This window comes from Pempheris klunzingeri, chromosome 1 (genome assembly GCF_042242105.1).
Source record: "Pempheris klunzingeri isolate RE-2024b chromosome 1, fPemKlu1.hap1, whole genome shotgun sequence".
Classification (NCBI taxonomy): Eukaryota; Metazoa; Chordata; class Actinopteri; order Acropomatiformes; family Pempheridae; genus Pempheris; species Pempheris klunzingeri.
Genome location: NC_092012.1, coordinates 18,278,749 through 18,295,546, shown reverse-complemented (window position 1 = coordinate 18,295,546; position 16,798 = coordinate 18,278,749). Strand labels below are relative to the sequence as shown.

The following is a 16,798-nucleotide window of genomic DNA, read 5'->3' as shown; positions in this document are numbered from 1 at the left end:
ACTTAAGTTTAAAACTCTGTCAAGCAATGTTTAATCATAATTATAGGAATTAAATATTTCTAGTTGCACAAATTTTTTTTTTGACCATAGGACACTATAATACAACTATACCTAAGAGACAAATTGTACCTGACCCTAAAGAAATGTATTTTATGATGCATGGAACATTTATAGAATATTCTCAGGGATATAAATGAAATCAACTTTTATTGGAGAAATCTTTCTGGAAGATTTCTAGGGAAGACAAGTACTTTACATTTTGACATAAACAAACTGGATTATATCAAAGACGCAGTCTACCATTTACAGACTACAGGTTTTCTTTTACACCTGTTTTCCACATTTAATGTTCTTGGTGGTAATCTAGAATCAATCCAACCACCGAAGCAAGAGGTCCAAGTTGTGTCGCACGTCGCGCCGTCTTTGCACACTTTGAGCCGTTGATAGTGATCCGTGTTTAATACGTCAGCAAACGCAGGCCCGTGTCAGAGGAGTCGAGACCACAGCCTCAGTGGGTGGATCGAGTTTGAGTTTCCTCTGCTAAATATCCATTCGTAGGAGGTAAGACCAATAAATAGTTTGTTTTTTTGTTTTTTTTTTCTCGACACAGTAAGAGTCTTCCCTCCAGCTTTTCGTCTTTAATGATATGCAACAGCGTCCAGAGACCATGCAAAGGCTGGTAGAAAGTCTCGATATAAGCAGATTAAAAGATAGTCATGGCAGAATCTCTCAGGTTCACCTCTCTCAAACAAAACGCAAGACCAACATGGTTTTCTAGCAGTCCATCTATCAGTACTTGATCTTGGTTTTTCATATTAACATACAAATGGCCATTTACTAACACACCAGAGAAAAAAGGAAACAATGACTGAAGTTGGAAATAGAAAAAAAAAAAAAAAAAACAGATAAGTTTTTGTTCCATAAAAATTTAACACCGGGCACTTTACAGAGGTCCATTTTTTTTTTTTTCGGTCTCTCCACAGTTGTTCTCTCTTCCAAGTCCTCCTTTTGAATGTGCCTAGAGCTACAGAACAGCACACAGTCCCACTGGAAAAACAAAGCCCAGACGTCCCAAGGCTCTCCCAGAGTCTCTCTTTTCTTTCTTTCTTCCTCTCCTCTTCCCGTCCTTTGCCTCTTCTCAACCCTCTCTCGCCTTCTCTACTCTCCTGTGCCGTGTATGTGTGAGGAGCACTGCCGGAGGGCGATGGTGGAGTGGGTGGTTACAGGGTGAAGTAGCTCTTCTCTCTACTGTAGTCTTGACCAGTACTGAGACATGTCAGGCTCGCTCCCTGGGACTTGGACAGGGACAGACACTCCAGGAGAGATGAGTCCTGCAGAGACAAGAACAGGAAGACGTCAGTATGTTTAAAAGAAAGAATGAAAAAAAAAAAAAAAAGCCCCACATGTCAACATTTTAAATTAGATGAGTGGATGCACCATGCACAGGTCGGGTGACAGCTACCACCAGTTAGCCTTATAGCACAGAGCGACGTGCTCTAAACACTTGCAAATAGGTAGACGAGCAGTGGAGCCGCAATGAGTCACAATGCTCTGCACATGGTTGCACAGTAAAAGGCTCGCGAGCTCGATAAATTGAGGCTTTGGCAATGGCATTTAAACAGGGCGAGTACAACAGCAAATGAATCAAATTAATTAGCAATTTAGCACAGAGGAAATGTGGTTATGCATGATTAACTCTTCATGACTATAACCAGTATATATGGCTCTCAGTAACAGCACCCTAATGGGGTGGAACTAAACTATGGGCTGGAGTAGTGGGATTGACATGATGGCGTAGGGCGGCGATGAAATGAGTTTCGTTCATGCAGCTGCAGAGGGAAAATGATATGGAATGTAGAGATGCTGATCGGCCAACATTTAAACCATGGAGAAAAATTAAAATAGAAAATAAAAAAGGCGGAAAAGGAAAAGGAGAGGCGTAGAAACAGATCATGGGTCAAAGATGGCTATGTAGTACCCCCAAATTACAGGAAAGGTGGCAGATGTTTCAAAGAATGCACTGTTTGTCAGGATTAACCTCCCGAGCATGTTGGTAAACAATGAACTTTCTGCCTACCTGTTGAGGTGGTACCAGAAGTGGTCATTGATTGGCTGTTCATATGTGCCTGCATATGAGGGGGCGTGTATGTGTCGTAGCTCCGCCCGTTCACAGGCGGACTGGTAGGCAGCATGCAGGAATAAGAGGAGGTCTGGCTGGGCTATAGATGGGGAGAGAATGTTACATTAGCTTAGCCAACCAGAACTGGAAGCTCTCAGAGAAAGATTTTGTCTTGATGTCATTTTTATTTAGAAGCCATCCTTTAATTCAAATTTTCAAGTTCAAGTTTCAAGTTTTTTTTTTTCTTTTTTTTTGCCTTTTGTTTGGCCAGGAAACACACTTCAAAAAAAAATTACTCATGGTGCGTTTGATTCCACTCTTACAATCACATCAGTCATGGCAAAATATTACATCAAAAGTGCCTCTTTAAACATTACTGGCTGCTGAGCTACTTACTTGCATAGGTAGATTGTTTGCCATGGTGAAGCTGGGCATGGGGGGCAGCGCACTGTAGGTGTTTGTGAGTGCAGAGTCAGGTCTGCCCAGCATAGACCCCGAGGTGAAAGACACTGTGAATGAAAATGAAAACGTGGTTAAAAGTGGCACGCGGTCCTCCGGCGCGAGAGGCCGTCTCATTAGCGTGAAGCAGTGCGTGCGTGGGGTGACGCCTTATTTGCCAGGCTGATGGGCCCGGACAGATACCGAGCAGTGTGTGTCTCAGGTGATTGACTTGTGAGCATGAGCCTCGGCTCTGCCGGTGCGCCCTCCTGCCTGATTCGGTAATTACGCACAGAGTCAGCTGAGAAGTTTTGCTCAATCATCCATCAAAAGGAAACCACCGGTGCTTCTTCGTGTGAACTAGAGCGCACAGCCACCGAGGCCTCTTCCCCCTTTTTACATGAATCCGTAGGCCGTCACATAATAACATCAACTAATATCTCACATGGATCCTCTCCGCCTTGAACCCGCGGACACTTGGATGTGTTCTTACTTACGCTATTACAGTAATTATGTAATGTGGCGCTGCGGCATTTGTGCAACACAACAGCTGACGAGTTCTACTTTAATATCCCATTTTGTTATTGCTCTGGGGAGGGGGGGGGGTGTTCCTGTGTGGTGGACCTACCCGGTGTGGTGGGCTGCGGGATGGCCTGGTAGACGCTGGTGCTAAAGCTGCTGCTGATGGGAATGTGACTGGAGGAGTTGTTGGCCTGCCGGCGCTGGTTCCGCAGCTTCTCCTCTCGCCTCCACTTCGCTCTTCTGTTTGAGAACCATACCTGCACCGAAAGCTTCTTGTTAGTTCTCCCACAGGCTTTTTCTTTTTTTAGAAAAAAAACAACTTTCAGCCATGTGGTGTGAAAAGTTGGGAGCACTCACCTGTATTCTTGCTTCGGGCAGGTCGATTTTCGCTGCTAGTCTCTCTCGCGCAAAAACATCTGGATAATGAGTTCTTTCAAATTCTGTAACGCAAGAAAACGCACAAGGAAAGTGTGAGTAAATCAGTAACACACGGAGGAAGACGCACAAAACAGTTTAAACAAGCGTGTGCCATGGCTGACAGATATTATTCCTTTATTACAATAAACCATTTAGTCTCTTTTCTGTTTGAATCCAGCTGAGATTATCAGGATGGTGTGTTTAAGGACAACATTTTGGAAGAAGTTAACGATGAAACATGGCGGATATAACTGGGTCAGTGGATGCTGGACCTTTTTCCAGTGCTTCAATCTGCTCCTGTGTGAAGGACGTGCGGTTTCTCTGTAGTTTCCTCTTGAGCTGCAGGCGCATCTGTGTCTCCTCTGAATCTTCCCCGTTCGAGCTGATGGAGTTTGTGTTTTCTCCTGCACCGTCTTGTTGCTGGCAGCCATCTGCAAAAGGAAGAAGAAGAAGGGGTGGGGGGGGGGAGAGAGAGAGAGGAATAAGCATATAATGGAAATATACATTCAATTAAGCTAATTGAATAATTAATTCTCGGGTCTGCTGTTGTATCAGCCCACAGCTAATTGTACAGACCGCGATGCCACATCATTAATTAAAGCCCCTATCATGGCTGATTTAATTCAGAATCGGAGGAATGATTGCACTTTTCTTCCCAATGTTGCCAGATTACAGACAGAGTGAAAAGGGGACAATATGAAAAAGGCTTTAGCGGTTAAAGTGTTTATAAAATATTGTGGGAAAAACACGGTGGTGAGGGGAAGGCTCCGCGTACTTATCGCTTCCCAACAATGGCGTGTGTTCTCAAAAGGTTAAGAGAAATGTGACAAGATGTGGCGAGCCTCTTTTCAGGCCCTATGAAATGTATTAAAACCCCAAACTCTCTAGCCCCCTTTTTTTTTTTTTTTTTTTTTTAGGGCACAGCAATGCCTCAATGGTCGTTCCCATATGGGCGTTGGTATAGCCATTGAGGTGACCACCAACTTTTGAATAGGAGAAGACGCTTTTCAGAATGATACAATGCCTTCAGGAGTAAGGGAAACCATTAAACTATGGACACAGGCAGGGACGAGCAGTGAGCCCTCGGTGGGTGTAATATATGGGAGGGGGGCCTTTGGAGGAGATGACAAAAGGATCCTCTCTCTCTGGAGGCGCACAGGCTATAGTACTTTGGCATTGTGCGCACGAGGATCCCAGTCAACAGAGCTTTGAGTCCAGTGTGTTAACCCTTATCCACTACCATCATTAATCACGTCCCCCGGCCAGCTACACGCCAGTCAGGATTTCTGTCTTCAATTGGAAACAAATGAGTGAGGAGAGAGCATGCAACCCCCTGAACAACCAAAATAAGGCCAATCTATTCACTGCCCCTTCAGTTGCAGGGCGAGGCTTATCGACTAATGTCTGTCTTGTTGTTGGACATCATTATCACACCGAGAAGTTAATGCGAAATTAAGCGGGGGGTGCGTTGATAGAGGGTGCTTTATGTAATAATCTCGCTGATGTCTGTCTGGAGCCGTGGGTTCAACCCGTAAAAGGCGCATTTCAGCTTTTTTTCTTTATTTTTTTTTTTTTGTATGCAGATTTGAGTTTCTGTCTGTACCCGGATTGGCACAGTTTTAGCGAGCAGCGCCTTTGCCTCAAGGACAGGAGGAGGTCTGTCTGTAGCAGGTGCACTGAGCTCGTGCGGCCTCTGAAAAGTACCCATGCACACCCAGAAATGAAGTTTTGAACGTGCAAAACGGGCCGAAGCTGGTGGCCCCGGCGGTGAGAAATTCCCTCGTGTGAATTCAAGCAAGTTGCATTTTTCTGCTGCAAGGGAATTTAACGCGCCTTTCTGTGGGCCTGAAAACATATTTAGTGTTTCTAAATGTGAAAGTCTTGGTTCACTGGAGGAAACCTGATGCGACAATTTCCCTTGCTGCAAAACAGACAAAAGTGTCCTTCTATAGGCCAATAGTTTGTATCCACGCTATTTGTTTCTTCGCTCTGGATAATCCATAAAAAGGAGTGAATGTGCAGCTATTATCCGTCTGCCAGACCCACTGACGCTAGGATGGGATTTGTTTTCTTTATAAAAGCGCTGGGAAATAAACTCATTCTTTAGTATCACGATGTCTCAGCCAGTGAGGCGGAAAAGCAGCAAAAAAAAAAAAAAAAAAAAAAAAGAGAGATACCGAACCAATTGCGGTACCTTTCAGCTGCTGAGACCGGATCAAAACACTCTTGAGAAACCGCTTAGAACTGAAAGAGAGAGTGAGAGACTAAATCCTATAGACGGATTTAGAGCCATATAGCCAGCGACAGAGAAAGAGATAAAAGACGGAATCGGTGAGGAGTTTTATTCGTTCCTCTTTGGATAGAGTTGTCTTCTTTTGGGGGGCCTGTCACTCTCCATGTAGCCATTATATCTGCTTAGTCGGCTGTCGGATGGAAAACATATTTTCGTTCCCCCGAGACCAAAGCTTTAGAGAAATACCTGAATTAAACCACAGTGACCAAAGAAATTATTATTATTTATTTATTTTTTTTAACTATTATAATAAAAATATAAGAGCCTATAATAATCATGTCTTGGCCTAAATATTTGCTGTATTTGGAATCAATACTAATTCATGTAATGTGGTATGACAGGCTGTACCCACTGCAAGCACAGTACAACTAAATGAGGTCAGTTTTACTGTTGTGTAAAATAACAATAATAATACTAATAATAACAATAACAATAATAATAATAATAAGTGATTCCAAAATGAAGTGAATCATTTTGGCTGTTAATATGATCGTTTCCGCTTTACTGCTTGTTGATAACAGCCCCACGTGCCCAAATCAAACAAATGCAAATTATTATTTGCTACGACTGAATTCCAGCACTTACACCCCCCCCCCCTCCCCACCCTCCCCACCCTCTCCCTATTCTGATGCATAGAAAGCAGCAGCAGCGCTTCACCCCCAACACTCGTCCAATAGGTGAATATTTAAGAAGCGGTGCTCCTTGGAGGAGAGTCTGCTCAGCCTGTGGCCTTGCAGCAGGCCGTCAGGAAAACCCTCTGAAGTGGAATATTTCCACAGCAGCCTGAGCATCTCCACACTCCTGCATGTTGCCATAATGAGAGACAAAGCCCTCTCTAATGAGCAATTACACGTAGTGCGGACCGTTCCCATAACCAATCATTGCGTGTGAAGGAAAACATTCCTTTGTACTAGTATCCCCGCACACAGCTCCCCGGCCCTGCCTCCCCATCGGGAGGGGAGGAAAACGCAGGCTGTTGGATGGACACCTCTGCTGAAAGGACAAGCCGCTGTCACGCACATCCATGTCTGGGACAGTGGAGGCATTCAGACTGCATGCATGGCCCATGGCTTCCTCTAATCGACTAGTCTTAATTGGGGGTCTTGTTCAGGCCATCAAAGCATGCCAGCACAATACCTTCCCTGCAAACCGGAACCACTGGAATAGCAAGCTGTAAAACTATTCATATTCAAACATGACAATTTATGGTGACCTCTGCGGAGTTCACAGTGATCCTGACGCGTCCAGCAGAGGCGCGTTCACTCTGTGGCTGCGCGTAAATGTTACCGAGCGTGAGGAGCCACAGAGTCAGACCTTCAGCCGCATCCTTCTTTCATACAACCGCGCATGTGTCAAGGTGTCTTTATTGCCACTGTGTGATAATGAGGCTCACCTTGGTTGGGCTGCCCTGGCACTGATGTTCCGGGGTACCAGCCGGGCCGGGTCCCCCAAGTTCCTGTCTGACCGTTGAGCATTCTCAGCTTGTCATACATGCCATCTGCGCCCATCTGTTGCTTTTCACTAGCCAGGTTGCGGAGGACTCTGTTTATCGATGACACCTGAATGACAAATTACATATGATGAAAGTGAGGATTAGGATTAGATGGAGCGCCGTGCCGGTGCGCTGCTACGCGAGGATGTGGGTGTGCAGTGACACGCACACGCACACACACACGCACACACACCTTGTAATAATAAATCTGTGCAGGAAGGTGTTCCTGCAAAGCGCACAAACGGACAGCCAGCTCCTTCTATCTGACTGCATGTTTGGGTGATCACACATGCAGTGATGCGCGCCCCGCTCTCTGTATTTAATAAGACTGAATGGTTGGTTGCCCATCTCCTTTTCCTCCGCTGCATGAGAAAAAAGTCATTCCATGGGGCAAATTAAATCATGCACACAAGTTACAGTCAATACACTTACACTGGGTATATTGTCGTTGGTGCAGATCCCCTCCGACAGAAGTCTGTCACGGATCTCCCACGCGAAAATAGACGGACACTCCCGCTTGTACTGCGCGATTTTCGCCACCACCTCTGGAGTTGCGACCCTGGGCTTGCTGCCGCCTATTGCTCTCGGTCTTATGGAGCCAGTTTCATAATACCTGCCCAGGATCTTGCTCACACAGCCGTTGGACACCTGGATAGAAAACAAAAGACACAATTCACATACATTATTTACGACTATTAATGGAATTTCTAAGATTACGTCAAATAATTATCACCTTTTCACTGTCCAGCACTTGGACTTCATCATGGGTCTATAAACACAAAAAATATGCCTTGAATGGTGTATTAGGCATTTCTTACAATAGATTTAGTCTTTATAAGAGCAAGCAAATTGCTTATTATTACTTGTTTTTGCCGACCTTATTACATTTAATGAAGCAAGTAGCAAATAGTCATTTTATTGACTTAAAAACAATCAACTTCCAGGCAACAGGAAACTTGGATTGAATGTGAAAATCATACCGCCATGTCGTTCATACTTGTGCTAACAGATTTTATTCGCATCCACTGAAAACAGAGTCTGTATAAAGCTGTTTTCAGCTTTTTAAAAAAATAATAAAGTGAGTGTGATTGTCACCTGCAGTATCCTGGAGATGTCGCAGGGTCGAGCGCCACTGTGAGCAAGTTCAACTATTTTCTGCCTGGTGGAATCCGGCAGCGGTCTACCATTAACAAACACACCACCGAGCTGGTTTACGCCACTGTGACCTACATGGAGACAAAAGCATCGGAGTCATCGCGGCGCATTTCAACTCCAAGGGAAACACATGAGTTCTAGCAAATGGTTTTCACTGAATGGTGAGGAGAATGGCAGGAGCGCTCAGGAGGTAGAGATGAAACGTGAAGACAGTAAGTACAGAAGGTTTATTGCAGTCCAGAAAAATTAAATATAATTGTCATATAAAAAAATAAAAAATTTTAAAAAAAAAGTTGCTAAATCCAAGTGCACTGATAAAATAATAGTTTTAAGGAAGTGTTCCACCGCTCGGCACATTCCCCTCTGAAGACAAACACTGCGCAGTTATATTCAGTAGCACATGCAGGACATGGATTATAAGACAACAGCCTCACATAAACTAAACCAAAACATCTCAATGTGTTATTTGTAATAATACAATGAACACATATAGTCGCTCTCTCGCCCGGAGGAAAACTCAACTCACCAACCTTTAATCAAACCGGCAAACTTCAGTATTAAAACATTCGCACCGTAATCCATCCCCTCCTGTACAGCTGCGCATCGCCAAGACCTGCGCCTCTCACTCACCAGCTACCCTCAGAACAACAACCAGCAGCAGCGACCACCACAGAAAAACCGTGTTTAAATTAGCTTTCATTCAAAAGGCATCGCTTTTTTTTTTTTTTTTTTGTGGAGGAGGGGGTGGGTGGGGGGGGGAAAGCGGCGTTAAATCGGCAGCTCCTTCCTGCGGTCGTCCTCCAAAAAACACACAAGAATTACGCGCCGGTAAGAAAGGCTCCACTTGGGGATACCAGCTCCAAAGTAGCAAACGATACGACTGGTTATTGTCTTTAAAAATTGACAATTGGAAATTATCTTTTAAATTGTTCAATGGCATCTCTGTAAAGCGCAGAATAAGCTCGCAAACCTGAAGCCAAATGGGAGAGCTGACTCCCCGGAGTGCCTGAGCTGCTCTCTGTGTCTCCGCTCCCTTCCCCTGCGCTGCCGCCCGGTACATTGACTCCGGGAGCAGAGGCTCCTTAGCAATAAATAAGCTCCAAATATAGAAGAGGGGGAAAATATGATGAGCCTGCCTGACATTTGTCTTTAAAATAAAGCTAGCTGCACGTCAAGTTTGAGCTTAATTTCTGGAAATAGGCGGAAGTCGCCTCGGATCATGCATGGGAGGCTAATTGAAAAGATCAGTTGGAGCACTTGTGGCAGGCATGTCACTTTATGACACCGCTCTGCTTTTGAAAATCGCATCGTCACGACAAATAGTAGCATGATAAAACGACCCTTTCTGTCTGCATTTGGATATCACTCAGACAAAATTGGACGCTACTCGTTTACCCTCCGAGGGAGACTTCGTTTTAAGGTGGCCAGGGGCTACGCGCGGCCACAGAAACGAGGGCGCGCCTGGATTCTTAACATATTAAAAGTGACATGCAGTTTTTTTCCCCCCCCTTGTTTGTATTTGACAACAAATGCTCACAGCCACTGCAGTCCTGTTGTGTGCAATCGGTAGGCGTCTTTGCTCTGAAACATGTCACTGGACTCTGCTCTTAAACTGCACACTTTATTTTAGAGAAAATGACCAAAAGGGCCTGTGTGTGCAGACGAGTGAAAATGAACCTGTTCCACCGAGCAGCACTTCCCTTTTGGCCGCTACGTGTAATAATCTTCCAGCGTGGATCTGATTGATAGTAAATCCATTATCATCCCTCCTGCTCTTTGGTAATTCCAGGATTAAGCGGAATTAATAGAGTTCTTACGATGAAATTGGCCTACCCGCGTTAAGCAGCGCTGCTCTGCGGGTTCTCCAGAGCTGCTCCATCACCTCTGATTTATAACTACCATATAAATCCTCCGGATCGATAAAACCGTCAGATAAGGACATCACATAAAAATCACACCCTCCTAAGGTTAAGTCTTAATCATGGCACAATTCCCTCAAGTGCCCAGAGTCGATCTCGCCCGCTGGCGCTGATTATGCGCCTTGTATTCTATTGCAAGTCGACTAATAGGAAAACATATGGTGTCAATTTGGACGCTCCCCACCATATACACCCAGGAGTTATTAGCACAAAAGCCACCGAGGCCGTCGCGACCTTTAGACAACCCAAAGGGCCGGGCCCAATGATATCTCCTCTGCAATTCGCACCAGACATCACACGCCAAAGCCAGGGGAGCATCCCATTATCATCAATCCGCAGCAAAGCAGGAGCGCTGGGTGTTGTACACAGCTCTGATAAGGCCCCATCAGCTCTGTAATGGACAACTGGCAAGCGGGAATAATAAGACTAACGCCACCAGCCTGCTAAAGTATTTTTGTGCTTCATCACAGGGAAACTTTTCTCATTGTTTTCTTCTGGGTTTTTGTTGTTGTTGTTTTTTTTTTTTTTTTTCCTTCTTCTTCTTCTTCCCCCCCCCCCCTCCACCCCCACACCTCGACACATGAAATAATCCAACTGTCATGTGGTCCAGTATTGGATTCAAATATATTCGCACCAAAGCGCACAGATTACAGCACAGACACGTCATCGAGGTATATGGAGAATAATATAATAAAATTATTCCACACACCTTCATCACAGATGTCATACACCTCTTGTCCAGCAGCAAGAGAGAAAATGTTTCATGTTTATCTTTTTTTGTTTTCAACACACACCAGGAATTAGACAAGATATTCAACTCATGGGCCACTTTAAAAAAAAAAAAAACACACAGGAGGCCTATAAGCAACTTCATCTACCATGTTTTTTTTTTTTTTTTTTGATTGGCACCCACGACAGTATGGTTGTTAATATTTCTCCTGAGCTGAGAGCTCAGCCTGCACCCTAACAGTGAGGCCTGCGGTTATAATATGAGCATTTTCTTTTCTAGTTCGCTCTGTCTGTCCGTGAAGAATATGGACTAATATACATAAGACATTATTGCTATTCCTCATGTTTCATGCAGGGCTCTTCTCCACGCAGCTAATCTTGTATGCAGCCTGGCAGCCAGCTCTAACGCTAATGCAGACGGCTGTGCAATTATTTAATACCAACTCAAGCAGAAACAAAAATCTCCCTCTCGACCCAACCCCCTCTATCCCCCCCCCCTCTCTCTCTCTGTCTCTCTTCCTCTCTGGAGCAGGACGACGTGTGATTAACTTGTTCAATAATAACTTGCCTACCTATCATTGCAAATATATATATATATATAATAAAAAATAATAATAAATTAACAGCAATGAAACGGCCATCAAATAACTGAGAAAATGTCGCCCCTGCACCTCAAAGTCATGCAAATTTATGCCTACACGTACATTTTCCTTTCCTTTTCTTTTTCTTTTTTTTTTTTTTTTATTCCTTTAAAGTGTCCTTAAAGTTATTGCGCTATAACAACCAGTGCATAATGTCAGTGGGCGCTGCTTCCATGCAAGCACATTACAACTTGGCGGTTGTAATCAAAAGAAAATAATGTATAAAGACAACTTACTGTTCTGCATCATTGAGGCTACGCCAGACTCCCACGTGGCTTGGTTGTGGTATTCTAAGCATCACAGGGGGAAAAACAAAGCGGGTTAGCATCACACCATAAACCTGCTGTACACACATATAGGTTCACTTTTTCTTTCTTTTTTTTTTACTGTCAAATTATTATAATTTTTTTTTTTTTTTTTTTAAAAACAAATCAAGTTTCTGATCTCATCGTTCGATTTGAATTTGTTTGCGGATCTTGTGCTTAAACAGTATTGATGCATAATGAATTTCACATCCTCAGTGTATGTATGTATTTTAATTAAACTTGCCTGGAAACAGAGTTGACTGTCCACTCTATAACAATTTAGTCAATCATCTGCCGTTTTCACTACTTAATGTCTCCCTATAGGACAAAGCAAAACAACACATTAGCACAGCCACAGCTATACTGGTGTACTTAAAGCTGCTGTATATGTATTTGTGCCCTACATTTACTATTAACCTCGATGCTGCCGCCGAGCAAATAAATCCAAAAAAAAAAAAAAAAAAAAGAAAAATCGACGCTGGACAAGATTATGTTAACATCTCTGTTACAGGCCTGTTTCCGAGAGCGCTTGTCAAAGTGGATTCAAACAAACAGCCTAGCCGTGTGTTGGGCCTTTAAGTCTTTTCCAGCACTATTTCTTTCAAGGCTTTTTGGTTCATATGCAGCAATCAGCCCTCATCTTCTCAGCAAGACGCTGCTGGATTTTTTTTTTTTTTCTTTCTTTCTTTCTTTCTAACTTGGGATCCCTCCTCTTGTGGAGTCTACGGTGGAAACTGTACAGTGACACACGTTGTCTACCTCGCCTCACTGCTCTGCAAAAGTCCAGACCAGGAGGGGGTACAAAGCTGGTGTACAAAGCCCGCTGGACTCCAACAATGCACCCCCTTTTCTGCCTCCGTATACCTCAAACCCGGGGCGCAAACTCGGCCTCCGCGACTAGAAACACACAGCTTCCCCACTAAACACACCAACAAGTTCAGATTAATACAAAGAGCCGGAGGCATGCATCCACCCCCTCCGGGACCATTCACACACACCCTCTCTCTCTCTCTCTCTCTCTCTCTCTCTCTCACTCACTCACTCTCACACACACACACACGACCGTGACCCCGGTGCAGCTAGTGAGTGAATGTGGGTTTTGTTTGGCCCGCTTTTATAGGGGGAAAAATGTAAAAAAAAAAAAAAAAAAAAGTAATTTCTTCATCTAAATATTTGGTGGTTATTTTGTGCTGCTGGTGCGGGTTGTAAAGTGGGTTGAAAGACACAACAGCGCAGTAGGGCGCTCAATTGGAAAAGACAAATGCATTAAAGAAGCTATTGACTGAGAGGGGGGGGGGGGAGGACAGATAAAAAGGGGGCCAGGGAGGGAGAAGTCTCAAGTTTTTCGTTTTCTCCCTCCATGCAAAGTTGTGTTGTGTGCGGAGCAAAATGGCCCCAAGACCGACGTCTAACAGGCTGTGTGCAGGCCGAGGCTGGGCTGGGAGATGCGCGCAGGGCCGCCATTGCTTTTAGACTGTAGCTCTGTCTCATGTTTAACAAATAGGCTGCATTAATCACATTCAGATTCCATCACACTGGCCCACATAGCCGGCTTAGCCTGTTTAGCATAACCTAAAATTACCAAAACAGCCACTGCTAAATCCACTTATTATTATCAGTATTATTATTATTATTTTTAGTATTATTGGTCTAATGTCATGGTGTGGAAATGTGTGAACGTTAAAGCCTGGAAACGCACTGCAGTCAGCAGCCCTGTAAGGTCCAAGTGGTTAATGATTTATTTAAGGTCGAAAGCTCAAACGTTGTCGTTCCTGAGGTTAACTACGATCTAATCTGCATTTCTTTTCCTTTAGTAATCCGCAACAACAATGTCTTAATTCAACATGCTTATTCTGGCCGCTGGATCCTGCGCTCACAACATTCATATGCAGAAGTGCTCCATGTAGGCCTGAGCTGCAGTGGCCCCGGTGCAAGTCACAGGCTGGCAGAGGATATGTATCTGTACCCATGTACATATGTACATAGCCTACATAATATATTTAGTGAATTAGTTATTAGCATACGTGTGGCCAGCAGATTTAATCTCAGCTCAAAGGATCAACTATATTAGTACATATGTTAACATATTAAGCCATAGATCTGGTGTGTGTGTGTGTGGTTTTTTTTAATTCACTCTTATTTAATTACATTATATTTATTGGCCGAATTACACGGAATTTATCCTTGAAATTAAAAAAAATTTAAATGCATAATTAAAGTGAATTAATGCATGTTTTTTTTTTTTTACTAATTGTCTAATTGACAAAATTGTTTGCAAGCAGCAGCAATTTCTATCCAATATTATGTGTTTTATTAAATCGCTGAATTTGTTTGAAACATTATTTAATATAAATGGGATGATGGGCCTGTCAAGACAGTATGTGGCTATTTTACTGCTACACAGCCCAACTGCTGAAATGTAAAAGTGGCTGAAGTCGCTGTCATTAAGGGGAAAGACAGAAACAGCCTAGAAAAAAAGGGGGGAAGTTGTATTTTTCTCCTCCACAAGTGCTTCGTGGAGCTTTTCTTTTTTCTTTCTTTTTTTTTTTTTTTTTTCTTGGTAGAAGGCGCTTGGGTGACTCGCCTGCATGAATCAATCTGACACCTTTCCTCAACGGGTCATTGCGCCCCATTCTCCACGATGATCACTGTCCTGGCCCAACGTGACTTTTTACTCTTTACTGTCATAAATAAGCGGTAAGCTATCCGTAGGCCTAAACACACCAAGAAACCCGAGCAGATAAAACAGACAGAGGCGCTAAAGGCTGTTCGCACTTTTGAGAGTCCAGTCAGAAGACAGGCTGCACAATCCACCCGATAAAACACTCCCAAGCTCACCACTGAACCTCAACCTTCAGCCGAGAATAAATGACCTATAATAACAGCATATAACAACAATAACAAACTAGTGTAAGATTCATATAATATTGCAGCAATAACAAGAACAGCAATGTGTAATAATAATTCAATAATCTAATGGCACAGAAAACTTTTAGTCAGATTCTCACCTTTTTGGGGCATCCTGCGAGGTTGTCAAAGTCCTTGGCAAACTATAGGCTACAGCCCAGTTCTCCACACACAGAAAGAGAAAAAAAAAAGCCGACCAGGATCAGTCTCTCTCGGGAAGTTTAGAAGAGGAAAAATTAGTTTCCAGTGGTCTTCGCCGGAGACGGAGGGGATATCCCTGCGAAGTGGACAGAGATTGACAGTGAACTCAGATGTCAGGACGCACGGAGTTTGGCGAGGATGTGCGCTGGCGTGTGAGAGAGCGAATGAGAGAGTCGGAAAGAGAGAGAGTGGGGAAGAGAAAGAGAGCGAGAGACGGGAGGGAGGGGAGGGGAGGAGGAGGGAGGGAGGGAGGGAGGGGGGGAGGGAGGGAGGGAGAGTGGTGGTGGCGGTAGAAGGAGGTGGGGGGAAGAGAATGAACACACCTATGCTGATTGGTGATGGAACAAGTGTATTAATGTATGTGTTCCTGGTCTGCTGTGCGCGCCTCGCCTCGCCTCTCCTCTCCTCTCCTCTCCTCTCTCCTCGCCTCGCCTCCCTCCGCCGCTCTTCACTGGCCCATTAACGCGACCCGACCTCTGTCATCATCCCCCATATAAACACTTCCCCCTGCACCACAGCCAAAGCGGGAAACGGGGCAGAGCCACAGCGAGAGAGAGAGAGAGAGAGAGAGAGAGAGAGAGAGAGAGAGAGGGAGAGAGAGGGAGAGTCTCGTCTTCCCAACCCACTAATCAGCCCACGCATGCAAATACCCTGCGCTCACTTGCTGAATATTGCCCTATTGCAAAGCAACTGCCTCGGAAATGCCCATTGGACGGAAAGCTCTATTCTTCCAGGCTGAATTGGGTCCGCGCAGGGAATCTCAGGCATGCCCAGCTCCAACCCGAGGCTAACTAGTGCTGCAAGGGGGACAGAAACTAGCAGTGGAGCAGCGCACACGTGAGCGCTGGAGCTCCCGACAGCAAATTATACTTACAAAGAGCTGCAGCGAGCTTTTTTTTCTGAGGCAGCCGATGCTCTGCACATTAATGTTAAAGAGGCGCGTATAGAAGAGTTATGCTGTTAGGATGAAAAAGTTTGCAAAATTTTGTTTTCCCTTTGTGGTTCTGAATGCACGTGTCTGGTGTAGAAGTGCAGAAAGAGATCATCAGCAACAATTTAAAACAAGTGTTCTGCTCTCTTTCTGACTTTAAATCGGCTTTACACATAAAGAGTACATTGCTCCGAAATAAAAACAAAATGTGAGTGGATGAATGAATGAATAAAAACTCCAGTGCTGCCTGGGATGCGCAGCCGAGTTTGGGGGGAAGAAAAAAAAAAGTTGGATTTTAAACTAAAATCTCCAAACAGGAGCATATTTACATTCAAGTCCTCGCATTTGAAGATGCCACGGCCCTGCCTCGGTTAAAAAAAAAAAAAAACACAATCAAAAATGTCCACCACGTGCTTTTGTTGATTCTTTTGGGTATCACCTTCCCCTGAATAGCCTTCCCCCCCTCCTGTCAACAAGAACGCCATGCGTAAAGAGCGCAGCCTTTAGGCAAGCTCTGGTGCTTTTTATGGACACATTTGCGAGGCGCGGCGACGTCACTCCTGCGACCTGACAGCAAATAGCACGCGTAAATAAAGTAAAGCAAATGACTGTGTAGCCATGGCCACACGCTCCCAAACCGCGCTGGTTGAATGACTGGCTATTAACGCACACCTCAACGCACCCAAAAGCAACCCCTCTGCGCCCGTGTTTGAGCATACACCCGGAGCT

General features: G+C 44.4%; 1 protein-coding gene across 1 annotated transcript; it reads right to left on the bottom strand.

The window, feature by feature from the left end:
- Positions 1–1,030: 1,030 nt before the first annotated feature.
- On the bottom strand, positions 1,031–12,005 carry pax6b (paired box 6b). Its single transcript, XM_070850856.1, has 10 exons — positions 11,962–12,005; positions 8,377–8,507; positions 7,714–7,929; positions 7,183–7,348; positions 3,769–3,927; positions 3,437–3,519; positions 3,186–3,336; positions 2,516–2,628; positions 2,078–2,219; positions 1,031–1,331 (listed from the first exon to the last, which is right to left on the bottom strand). Exons 1-10 carry the CDS (start codon positions 11,972–11,974, stop codon positions 1,246–1,248), a joined length of 1,260 nt encoding a protein of 419 aa, XP_070706957.1. The 5' UTR covers positions 11,975–12,005; the 3' UTR covers positions 1,031–1,245.
- Positions 12,006–16,798: the final 4,793 nt, after the last annotated feature.